General features: G+C 37.8%; 1 protein-coding gene across 3 annotated transcripts in view; it reads right to left on the bottom strand.

The window, feature by feature from the left end:
• Positions 1-2,515: 2,515 nt before the first annotated feature.
• The window catches only part of ZCCHC9 (zinc finger, CCHC domain containing 9), a 12,376-nt gene continuing 1,782 nt past the window's right edge, over positions 2,516-13,109 (bottom strand). For all 3 annotated transcript variants that reach the window (XM_011934348.1, XM_011934347.1, XM_011934349.1), the window contains exons 2-6: positions 10,771-11,168; positions 7,230-7,380; positions 6,912-7,004; positions 4,373-4,441; positions 2,516-3,107 (exon numbers count right to left, since the gene is read on the bottom strand). In XM_011934348.1, coding sequence (XP_011789738.1) covers positions 2,989-3,107; positions 4,373-4,441; positions 6,912-7,004; positions 7,230-7,380; positions 10,771-11,151 — 813 coding nt within the window. In that variant the 5' untranslated portion in view covers positions 11,152-11,168 and the 3' untranslated portion in view covers positions 2,516-2,988. The remainder of the gene's footprint in view (positions 3,108-4,372; positions 4,442-6,911; positions 7,005-7,229; positions 7,381-10,770; positions 11,169-13,109) is intronic.

Below are 13,109 nucleotides of genomic sequence, written 5' to 3'. Positions count from 1 at the left end.
AATGTCCACAGAGGCCTTCCCTTGATTATCCAATCTAAGGTAGCTACCCAGTCACTTGCATCATCTCTGTTGATTTCTTTTATATCACTTATGCATTGAATTAACTCATTCAACGAATGCAAATGCTTTCCACATTCTAAGCATTTCTAGGGATATAGCAATGAACAAGAATCAAAATTCCTGCCCTTATGTAACCTATAATCTGGTAGAGAGGGAACAAATAAAGCTATAGTGTTAGGTATTGGGATGAGGAAGGAAGGAGCTGCTCCTTCCTGTAAGGATGGTCATAGAAAGATTCAAGCTGGTCATAGCAGATGCCTGGAGGAAATAAGGGGGTGTCGCTGTGGGGACTGGAGGAAATGTCAAGGAAAGAGCAACTTGAGATTCAGGCCTCATGGCTTGGAAGGTAATTGTAGTGAAAAAAGAGACAAAAAGGTAAAGTCATTTTTTTTTCCCCAGGGGAAAGTGAGACTGTTTAAAGCCATATTGAATTTGAGGTATCAGTGGAGCATCCTAGTAGGAACATCCAGCAGGCAGGTGGAAAGACAGGACTGAAACCTGGGATTTTAGGGCTAGCTGGAGATTTAGGAGTCATTTATGTAAAAGTGAAAGATAAGTTTGTAAGAAGAGATGAAATTTACAAAAGACTGAAGGAGCGCTAAAGACTGAGGGATTCAGCTGGGTGTAGTGGCTCATGCCTATTGTAATCCCAGCTTCTCAGGAGGCTGAGAAGGGAGGATCGCTGGAGCCCAGGTGTTTGAGGCTTCAGTGAGCTATGACTGCATCACTGCACTCCAGCCTGGGTGACAGGGTAAGACCCCATCTAAAAAATTTTTTTAAAGTCTTAGGGGATTCAAAAAATATTTTAGGATTGTAATAAAACATTTCTTGCTGGTATTTTTCCTAAGTCTCCTGTCCATTATTCAGCCCCATTATAATGCATGTGGCCTTGTCTGTCTTGTTGACTGCCACAATTTCAAGTGCATAAGAGTAACAGGAACATAGTAGTGCTTGGGAAACATACAAGATGAATGAATACATTGTTTGCCTTCCTCTTTAGGCATTTTTAGCTAAGAAAATAACCAATATCTACAGTTCCTTTTAAGAAACACTCAGCATCTCTCAGGATTTCTACCTCTGGTGCATTCCTTTCAGTGTCTGTACACGTGTTTAATGCTACATTCAGTACCTGCAATTTATTTCTAATGACTTCACTGCCTAATATTTATAGATCATTAAAATATAAACAAAGTAGGCCGAGCACAGTGGCTCATGCCTGTAATCCCAGCACTTTGGGAGGCCGAGGCGAGCAGCTCATGAGGTCAAGAGTTTCAGACTAGCCTGGCCAACATAATGAAACCCCATCTGTACTAAAAATTAGCCCAGCGTGGTGGTGCATGCCTGTAATCCCAGCTACTCAGTAGGCTGAGGCAGGAGAATCGCTTGAATCCAGGAGGCGGAGGTTGCAGTGAGCCAAGATCGTGCCACTGTACTCTAGCCTAGGTGACGAGCGAGACTCCATCTCAAAAAAAAAAAAAAAAATTATACGCGCACACACATACACAAAGTAATCCAAGAAAGACAAAATGAATACCAACATCTTTGCACTGAAGACTACAAAAAGCATTAGACCTAACTTTCAGCTGACAGGCTGCAGACTCTACAAAGCCTTCTGCTCCTGATGGGACAGGTGAAATAAATCTGGGTGTGTTCAGACTAGATGACTAAGGCAGCATTACTGTCCTTTCCCAGCTGCATGGCTTGTGCAATTCCTTCTAAATGGCACTCATTTCCTTAAGCTCTGGGATGCTGAGCAGTATTGTCATCATGTTTTCCTCTCACACTGAAAAAAAAGAACAGCTCCTATTAAGACTAGAACTGTAGAGTTGTGCAGATATGAAAACAGAGAAAAGTGTTTCTTTTCTTATTTGGTAAATATTTTGCTTTTGAGGCATCAGTAACTAATCACAGCTGTTTCCTTTAGTTACAAATGGATTCAATCAGGTAAAATTTGAAATGAAACACAAAACCACTAGAGTCATTCCATTATACAGTACAATGGTAGTGTTAAGCCTTGTGAAATATATGTATTAAGTATGCATGAATTCATCAAATCAAACAAAGAAGCTAATGGGTCTCTGATTAGTGTTCTAACTCTATTATGGTGATATTTCCCTCTCACTCTGACTAATCTAAAACATGTGAACAAAATGCTATTAAGTTTATTATACAATCTGTTATGTGCCATCATTCTGATTAAGTAATGAAAACTGATTTTTGGCTAGAATTTCTCTCTTGAAAATCAAGGGCAAAAAAGAGCTGCTGTTAAATTGCGGTATTTCAATTTTAACTTTAGTAACTTGTAATCCTTTATGTCAAAACTAAAACAAAAACCAAATCCCTGTTTATTCTCATCTAGGATTCATAAAAAATCTTGTTTCCAAAGGGATTGTTACATGGATATTAACGAACAATGGCTATTTCAATCAAGAATCAAGTATTCAGAAAAACAAGCAATAGAAAATGCATTTTTATTCCATATTTTAAAAACATAGACTTTCTAGCAACTTATACATTTCTATTATAATAATAAATTGATACTTTGAGCCAAGAAAATGATATAACCAAAAATTCATTTGTACCCTTTGTTTAGGAGTGTTTTACATTTATGCATAATTTTGCTTTTATAAAAGATGATTGTTACAATCAGGTATACAACTACTTGGTTATGTCTAAGTTCTGTCTCTTAAAATATGTTCTTTTAGAGAATCCATTTAATCATCTTATTCTTTTCTTCAATTTTCTCCAAACAGTGGTAGAAGTACAATTTGATGGACAGAATAAACAAAATTGTTTTCGACCACACCCAGATCATACTGATATCTACAGTATAGTCCTGGCTACAAGGGAGCTCAACTCTAACTTGTGAAGTGGGCCTGGTTTAGAAAGTAATGATGAGGTGGTAACTAATGATAGTGCTAGTTGTTATCAAAAATTAACAACTTTAGGTATTTTTGTTTTGGGTTTTTGTGGTTTAGGTGCATCCAAAATTTCTTCATAGTCTGCACTCATTCCCTTTGCCCAGCGACCAACTGTGATCATTCGCTCTGTAAAGGAATAGAAAAATCAGAATATGAGAAAAACAGTAATCAAATGCATCCACTCAGATTGTTACTGGTTTTGGAAAGGAACTCATTTTGACATGAATAATCACAAGGAGGGAAGACTCCATCACTAAAGGAAAGTGAGCAATTCTGTAATTGATTATAACCCTTGATTTCAGAGTACCACAGGCAATTTCTCATCCTAATTAGGGAAATGCAGCAACTACTTTGCAATGCACGAATTGATGAGAAAGCTCTTTCATTCTTTCCCAGAGTTCATCATTACAGAGTCAATGAATTCCAAGAGTCTGTAAACAGCAAGGCTTATGAAGCATCAGTTTTAAATGCATAAGATTCTACCTGTGAAATTATACAACATCTGCTTGTCAGTCTTGTCATTTGGGAAGTGGCAATCCTCCCAGGGGGGAGAATTCAAATTCCACTTCACCATTTCAATCTCACTGCCTACAATGTAATAAAGACTATCTTCTAGACAAGCTTGTAAACAAGAACTCTTGGTTTTCAAATTTAAATGTTAGGGATAGGAAGTAAGAATGAGCAGACTTATTTGTGTAGTGTTGTGACGATGTGAAATAAAAAGAAATGTGCTCTTTCCATAAGAAGCACTGCTGAGCTATCCTACTGTCTTCTTGCCTGCCTTCACACAGGATTATCATCATTCTAGTCCAGGCAAACTAATGTAATAATGATCTCCACTTCCTCAAAAGTCTGCCATAGGTATAGTGAACATCTCTGAAGTTTTTGATGAATAAGGCTGGTATTTCTTCAGGAAGAAAATAGCCAGATTCTGTGTGGATAACACATTTTTAATATTTTTGGTAGTTTCTGCAATCAACTCTGAATCTTTCAGGTACATACAAAGCAAAGCATACATGAGGACACTCAATATTAAGACTATGGAAAGTTATTTCATATTTTTAATTTTCCCTTAGTGAATTCATATTTTTCTTAAGTAACAGAATTGGCTGTATTATATTAAATTCATTAGTTAGCAAATATAAATGCTTATGAATAAGATGTCTTATAAAGTCAGGGTCCCCTAAGGCTTACTGGTCACTTTTTTCCCCACCTCTTCAGTTACTCAGTACGATGTGTGTCTGTTGCTGACAGAGATTAAGTGATTGCTACAGTAGGAAAACAGGTCTTAAAATCATTAGCATCCCAATGAGTTATTCATAATAAGTGCAGAATAAAATGCAGAGAAATATTAATCTCACCCCTTCTAAGTAGAGGCCCAGAGATCTCACCTGAATTCTGACTTTCAGGGCAATCTTTCTTTAAATGTTCCACAGAGCCACAAAGTTTGCAGCCGCCACCTATTGAAAGAGCAAAGCCACTGAATACCATCTCATACTTACATGGGGTTTTTAACATCTCAAAGCACTTTCACATCTTACTGGATCCTCACAACCTTGTCAGTTGTAAAGGTAGCTAGACCAGGAACATAGGGAGGTGCCACTATTCGTATTAAGAATTCATTCTCCATTCCTTTTAACCTCACAGAGCAGTAAATTGTACCCACCCACTGCTTCTTGCACCTGGCCTTGAGAAGTAGGAAAATGAGTTATGATGGAAGGCACTTGTTCAAGAGCTATTGCACAGAAGCCTGGATCTTAATGCTTAGACAGTCAAGAGTCTGTGAACCCTTGGACCTGTAAATAAAAGTTGTAAGCAAATGCTCTTTCCTGAATAGCATGTCAGATTCTCTGTCAGTGGCCCAAAAACAGATTAGAAACTACTATTCTACTGTACAGATCAGATGGGGGTAAGCATTTACAAAAGAAAGTTAATTTTTGTTTCAGTGCCTTCCATTGGCCAGGCACCCTAACCCTATAAAAATGCCCATCTGCCTACTTTAAACATTTCAGAATTGTGAATCACAACACGTGCTTTCTAAAATAAGTCTTTCACTTAATGATCAAACACTGTTGCTTAATGGTCAAGCATTATCTTGATCATGCTCAAAATGTTAAGTGACTTAGAAAAATGACCTAATCAGATACAAAGATACAAATCTGGCTGAATTTTCTTTTTTCCCCAAATCTTGACTTTATTTTCAATATAAAAAATGCAAATTTGGAAACCCACCCTACTTTTCCCCCTAACATAATGCTTTACGTCTTAAAAACAAAGTACTAATTCTATATACATCAAATGTACCACACAAAAATGTATCCAATGTTTCTTTTTTTTTTTTTTTGAGACGGAGTCTCGCTCTGTCACCCAGGCTGGAGTGCAGTGGCCGGATCTCAGCTCACTGCAAGCTCCGCCTCCCAGGCTTACGCCATTCTCCTGCCTCAGCCTCCCGAGTAGCTGGGACTACAGGCGCCCGCCACCTTGCCCGGCTAGTTTTTTGTATTTTTTAGTAGAGACGGGGTTTCACCGTGTTAGCCAGGATGGTCTCGATCTCCTGACCTTGTGATCCGCCCGTCTCGGCCTCCCAAAGTGCTGGGATTACAGGCTTGAGCCACCGCGCCCGGCCATGTATCCAATGTTTCTATTGCTACCAAAGTGTTCTAAATTAAAACGAGTCACAGAAAGCCCCTTATTGTAAACAAAAGACTACAAGTTATAAAATCAAAGTACACACAGGCTAATCTGGCCAAATTTTCACATCTATGGGATCTACTCTCTCCTTGCTGCATTAAATCTTTTTTTTTTTTTTTTTTACATCTAGTCACTTTGGTTGACCAGTGAAAGCCATTTTTGCTCACTCGTCATGTTAACTACCCATTTTTATAAGCTCAAAACTGAAATGCACCTGAGCATTTTTCAGGCCCTGGCTTCTTTATATGCCATAGTGAAAAAGAAGCACTTGAATAATACACTTTAATCTTTATAAAAACTCTTTAGGCAAATATCATCATTCATTAACTCTAAGACACCATTGATTATAAGATGTATCATTATTGCACATACCTCTCAGAAAGAAAAACAGCTGTCAATTATGTGGGACCCACCAATGGTAAGATACATTCTGATTTCCAAGGGATTAAAATTGAAAAACTGTGCATCTTAGAATCAATAAAATATAGTTTTATCAGCTCCATTCTATAGCTGAGGGAACTGAGATCGAGTTTGGTAAGTTGGCCAAAGCCCCGCGCTAGTGAGTGGCGGTGCTGGCACTATAACCCAAGTCTGACCAACTCCAAAAGCTACGCTTTTTCACTGAACTTCTCCAGGGGGACACCCAGGACATGACACAAGAAATGTCTAGAGCCTGATGGCACCAGCCACCACCATCAACAGATAACAGCCTCCTCCTTAAAGCTTTAGACCGCATAGACTTTACTGTGTGAACCTTAATTACCCAAGTTAAAGAGAAAAAAGCTACATAATCCCATGCCAGACAAATAACTAAGAAAAAAACTCAGAAGCAAACATTACTACAGTATTGAATCATGTGTACCCACCCTTCCACAAAAATGGTATGCTGGCTGAGGCTGAATATATAATACGATTTTAAAAACCTCATATTAGCTTGAGATATATATAATCCCTCTGCTTCTATTATGTCTAAAAGTAGAAATGTATAATAGTCTCACAAATGATGAAGCAAGCACAGTTGGAAATACACACCTTAGTTTTTTCTGATTTGTTTTATTAACATATGAAGTCAAACTGCACAAAAAGCCCAGTACATATGATAGCACCTGATAAAAATCATGTAATTCTCAAGGTTTTGCAATTTATTCAAGAATTTATTCAAGAACTGATTGAGTGTAAACTAAATCACAACTGCACGATAACTCATCATTTCTGCTATATGAAGATAACAGTACTTACCATCAGCATAGAGTCCTTTGGGATTATCCGGACAAGATCTAGACAGGTGCCCCATTTCTCCACAAACAAAACATTTTGCAAAAGGAAATTCACCTGTAAAAATCAACAGTTCCTATTCAGTTGACAATACATGTGGCAAGTCATAAAATTCACATTAACACTGAATAAAAAATATTTTTACATAACTTAAAATTTAATCTCATATGATTTCCAAATACTAAGTGGCACACTCTTAACAAATTGTGTTAAAAATATACCCAGGGTGCTATTTATTGGTTTTCCCCATGAACAAAGCAAAAAACTGAAAGAAACACATACCAAGAGCCGGGTCTACTTTAGCCTTACACTTGGTTATTTCGTGCTCTGTGGACCCACACCTGTAACATATCCCAGTGCCCATGTCTTGATTTTCAAGGGCGGCAGGGCAATCTGCAATTCCATGACCAGGTTTTCTACAATGGAAACACACCTGGGAAAACAAAATGTGGGTTGGCACACTGCAAAACTATACCAGTGACTTTATTAATTCTTGTTATCAAAAACATATTTAAAACATTTCTCATCTTGTTTAGCTCTTTTTCTGAAATCTCAATATTTTATTTGTAGAAAAAGGTTTCATATGTTCCTAAACAATGAGATGTCCTTTCCATCAGAGGGTTTCATTGCATTTGAAAACCTCAATCGATAAATCTATCAATCTCAGGAACAATGTTATATATGTGGCTTTGTAGAAGGCAATTGCTTAAATGAATTGAGCAAATATGGACTATTCATTTTGTAACTGGAATGTCTGCAGTAGAAAAATGGCGTTTTCTATAGGAAATGGGCAGTGGCTATAAAAATTATCACTCAAAATTTGTATTTGTGTATAATTATGTACTCAAAATTTTTAAAAAATTAATTTTTTTAAAGTTCACATAATTGAATGAATTTGGGTCAAATGTTTCCATTCAAGTTATGATTCAAACCATAAGATATATTTCATAGCAAAAAGTATACCCTTGTTTTTGTACCCTAAATAGACTTCTTTTTTTTGAGATGGAATCTCGCTGTCACCAGGCTGGAGTGCAGTAGCGTGATCTCGGCTCACTGCAACCTCCGCCTCCCAATAATACTGTTCAAATTATTCTCCTGCCTCAGCCTCCCAAGTAGCTGGGATTACAAGCACGAGTCACCACGCCCAGATAATTCTGGTATTCTTAGTAGAGACAGGGTTTCACCATGTTGGGCAGGATGGTCTCAATCTCCTGACCTCGTGATCCATCCGCCTCAGCCTCCCAAAGTGCTGGTATTACAGGCGTGAGCCACCACGCCTGGCCATACACATTCTTTAATATTCAGAAATAGGTTTCATTTTTAGAATATATGCACAATACATTTTAAAGGAATAATTTACTCTGAGATGAATTATTTGGCTCCAACATAAAACTGAGCAATGGTTAGTTATTTACAGAAATTTGAAGAATTTTTTTGCTGCAATAAATGAGAACATCAACCATAATCAAAAATGGCAGATATTTAAACTATTTTATTTAAGCTGGAAAAAGATATATATATTTTTTGGATAATAAATAGTCATTTAATTATGTTTTTCAAAATAACCACAGGTTTTTTTGAAAAGCAAATTCAACCGGCAAAATAAAACATTTATTTTGCAACTCTGTCCTTTTTTTCCTACTTAATAAAATATTGAAAAAGAATGAGTCCCTTTAAATTCTTCAGTAACTTGTACATTTAGAATGAGCTGGTCCAAAAAAAAGAAGCTGCATTTATTATACAAATGCAGGAAAAGCTATTGCTAAAACCTGCATCACCACTATAGGAAGTCTTGGCTTGTTGGTGAAGTCAAAGTGGTCTCTTTTTTTTTTTTTTTTTGAGGCGGAGTCTCGCTCTGTCGCCCGGATTGGAGTGCAGTGGCCGGATCTCAGCTCACTGCAAGCTCCGCCTCCTGGGTTTACGCCATTCTCCTGCCTCAGCCTCCCGAGTAGCTGGGACTACAGGCGCCTGCCACCTCGCCCGGCTAGTTTTTGTATTTTTAGTAGAGACGGGGTTTCACCGTGTTAGCCAGGATGGTCTCGATCTCCTGACCTTGTGATCCGCCCGTCTCGGCCTCCCAAAGTGCTGGGATTACAGGCTTGAGCCACTGCGCCCGGCCGTGGTCTCTATTAAGCTGAGACTACTGCCTTAGTTCACAGCCTTCTCCTTTAAAACCTAATCTTCACTTAGACTACAACATTTTTGAATGGTCCTTAAGTTTAATGTAGATGGGATTGTGAAGCGCTGATTGTAAATTTCAATAGCATAATCAGTTTATTAGCATTTAAGGACTGATGCTTAGTATAAGGCATTAAAAAAAATAGCAAGGAAGTAAATTAACAACAGGTAACAACAAGCCATATACTATTTATATAGCACTCCCCTTTTTAAAAAACAATATCCTTCCCCACTTAATTACAAACATAATGCTTAAGAGATCCTATCAGTAAATGTCTTCAAATGGTATGCAATTCACCATACTGCCTATGTCAACTAAACTAAAATGACTTAAAATATTTAAAAATAGTTAACTTAGACAAAACTCTATCCTGATACCAATAGAAATGTTATCCTTTCTATCCAAATTTATCCATAAGGAATGTTTCATCAGTATTATCTCTATAAATAATTATCTTTAAATAGAACAATGCATAGACTAATCTTGCAAACAGCCAAAAGACACATTTATAGAGGCTGTTAACATTTCAAGCCTACATTGGTGCAAACAGTGCTCTACATATAGTAACACTAATAAAAAATAAAAGTATAACTAGCAACAAGTCTTCATTCTTATGAAGTGGTGTGCTAGGAGACTTGGGAAACTCACTTAGAGAAGGGAAATAATTATAGCAAGTATTTCATCCCCTTTGCCTGACATACTTTAAAATCTAGGGCTAGACATTACAGAAAGAAACCTGCTGCCCCCAGCATTCCTCTGAATGTAATACGGGGGAGGGAGGAAGCAATGACTAGGGAGTGTCAAGGACTTTTAATTCTGCTATTACTCTGCTCTAACTAGTGTGACTCCTATGTACCTCTTTCCTGTGCTTCACTATTTCATAGATAAAGAATATCCTTTCCAAGTAATAGGGACCCACACACATTTAATCTGTTGTACTTTATCTTCTTCATAATTTTGACATTTTCTCAATGCTAATTTGAAAAAGGGGCTATTGGAAGGTGAGGATAGGTTTTGGTTTTTTTGGAAGACAAACTCTCGTTTTGTCACCCAGACAGAAATGCAGCGGTTGATCACATGGTTCACTGTAGCCTTGACCTCCCAGGCTCAATCCTCCTGCCTTAGCTGGCAGTAGTAGCTGGGATCACAGGTGTGTATCACCACACCTGGCTAATTTTTTTTTTTTTTTTTGGTAGAGATGGGGTCTCCCTATGTTGCCCTGGCTGGTCTTTAACTCCTGGGCTGAAGTGATCCTCCTGCCTCAGCCTCCCACAGTGCTGGGATCACGGGCATGGGCTACCACATCTGGTCTATAACATAGGTTTTGAAGTCAGGCTGGGTTTGAATTTCACCTCTGCTACTAGCTAAGTGGCTTTCACAAGTTATTTAATCTGTCTGCACTTCAGTGTTTGCCATCCATAATATGGGAATAATGCCATCACCTTTGCTGTGTTGTTGTGATAATTAACCAGTACATCATGTGCCTAGCATATATGTGCTAAAAAAGTACTAATCCTTAAAATGATGCTCTATGAATCTGGGACATAATGGTAACCAGACCCTGCTAAGATATATATGTATGTGAGTATAAGAATAGTTTCCAGCTAAATAAAGTAAATAACATGGTAGAAGCCATGCTCTCACCATTGCATTTTTCTTTGCCGCTTGTCTTTTTAATCTTCTTCCTTCCCGTCGACTGTCTTTCTTTAAAGCAACTGCAATTTCTTCCCTTACTTCCTCACTGTCTGTTGCTACAATTTTACCATTGTGAACCATCTGTGAATTCTGTCTTAGGTATTCCATGAATCCATTCACATCTTCATTTAAGTACTCCTTTTTCTTTTTCTTTTTATGTTTTGCTTGGGGTGCATCATTTTTGAGGGATAGCCTATTGGCTTCAAGTTGTTTATGCTTTGGTAGGTTTTGGCTTGTTCCCTCAAAGGATCCCTTCTTCATGTCCTCCCATGATGTTGCAGGCAAGGGTCTCTTGTTACATGTGGTACTAACTCGGGCCCACCTGGTCATAATTTCATCAGAGGTACCTTATCAATTTTTAAGACAAGCATGGGTGGTTAGTCATCAACAACAAAAACAGCAAAACTAAAGAGACATGCTATATCACTATATCTCGCATATGCCCATACGTTAAACTTTTAATTACTAAAACACTTTTTACTTCAGTTAGATATCTACATACATATTTAATGCTATAATATGCTGCAGACATGCTTCTAATATAAATCTACCACTTACCAGAAAAGCTGCCACACCAGTTAAAAAAGTTGTGCTTAAAATTGAAAAATTAAAAAATCAAATTGATTCATAAAATATACATCAGATAGCAATACAATGAATGCAATTATTCCTTCCACATTCTGCAGTTTTCCTGTTTATTTTCCTCAAGTCCCACAGCTACTTTCTCCCAATCGTCTTGCTTAGTCTGCCATTTCAATGCAACAATTTGCATAGCAAATTACTAAGTATACAGAAATCATGTCCTTTAATATGAAGTTTGTTGAAATTTCCTGACAGAGTTATAAGTAAAACATAAAAAAGTGTTTAGTATCACAGGGTGATCCCAGGCTTCCTCTCTTACTAATCAAGGTATAAGCGACTTCCAGCCCAGTGATTTCACATCATCTTCGATTCTATTTAAATTATGATTTGAATCATAAGATACATTTCACACCAAAATCTGTATCTTGTTTTTATACTCTTAATACCTATGCTTTAATGTTCAGAAATACTTTTCATTTTAGAGTACATACATACTTTAAAGAAGTAATTTATCCTAACACTAATTATTTGGCTCCAACATAAAACGGAACAAAGTTTTGGTCACTTACATCCTAGTAATTTGGAGGATTTTTTTTTCCTGCAATGAATAAGAACATTCAGCCATAATCAAAGATTCATCAGCTACAGTCACATAGTACATAACATTTAGGTCAATAGCGACTGCACATGATACTGGTCTCAGATGATTATAATGCAGCTGAAAAATTCCTGTTGACTTTGTAGCCCTCATAACTTGTAGTCTAACACATTACTCATGTCTGTGGTAATGCTGGTGTAAACAAACCTACTGGGCTGCCAATCATATACAAGCATAGCACTTACAATGATGTACTGTACATAATATTAGATAATTATAAGTATTCCAGAAAAAGGCAGTTATCATAGGAGATGACAGCTCCATTCATGTTACTGCCCCTGAAAACCTTTCAGTAGGATAAGATATGGAGGAAGAAAAGAGTGATACTGATGATCCTGACCCGGTGTAGGCATAATGTGTGTGTCTCAGTTTATAATAACAAAAAAATTTTAACAGGAAAAAGCTACAGAATACTGTAAGGGAATAAAGAAAACATTTTTTGTATAGCTATACAACATATTAGCGTTTTAAGCTAAGTGTTATTACAAAAGAGTGGGCTGGGTGTGGTGGCTCACGCCTGTAATCCCAGCACTTTGGGAGGCCAAGAAGGGTGGATCACGAGGTCAGGAGATCGAGACCATCCTGGCAAACATGATGAAACCCCATCTCTACTAAAAATACAAAAATTAGCTGGGTGTGGTGGCGTGCGCTTATAGCCCCGGCTACAGGCGCGGCTACAGGCACGTGCCACCTGGGAGGCGGAGGAAGGAGAATTGCTTGAACCCGGGAGAATCGCTTGAACCCGGGAGGCAGAGGTTGCAGTGAGCCGAGATTGCGCCACTGCACTCCAGCCTGGGTGACAAGAGCAAAACTCTGTCTCAAAAAAGAGAGAGAGAGAGAATAGACTCCGTCTTAAAAAAAAAAAAGTCAAGAAGTTAAAACTAATTTAAAAGTTTATAAAGTTAAAGCACAGTAAGCTAAGTTTATTGCTTTAAACATTTTTTTTTTTTTTTTTGTTTGAGACGGAGTCTCGCTCTGTCGCCCGGGCTGGAGTGCAGTGGCCGGATCTCAGCTCACTGCAAGCTCCGCCTCCCGGGTTCATGCCATT

The sequence above is a fragment of the Colobus angolensis genome, unplaced genomic scaffold (assembly GCF_000951035.1).
Source record: "Colobus angolensis palliatus isolate OR3802 unplaced genomic scaffold, Cang.pa_1.0 Scaffold134, whole genome shotgun sequence".
NCBI lineage: Eukaryota > Metazoa > Chordata > Mammalia > Primates > Cercopithecidae > Colobus > Colobus angolensis.
The sequence above is the reverse complement of the archived record's forward strand: the minus strand, read 5'-3'. Positions and strand labels throughout refer to the sequence as shown.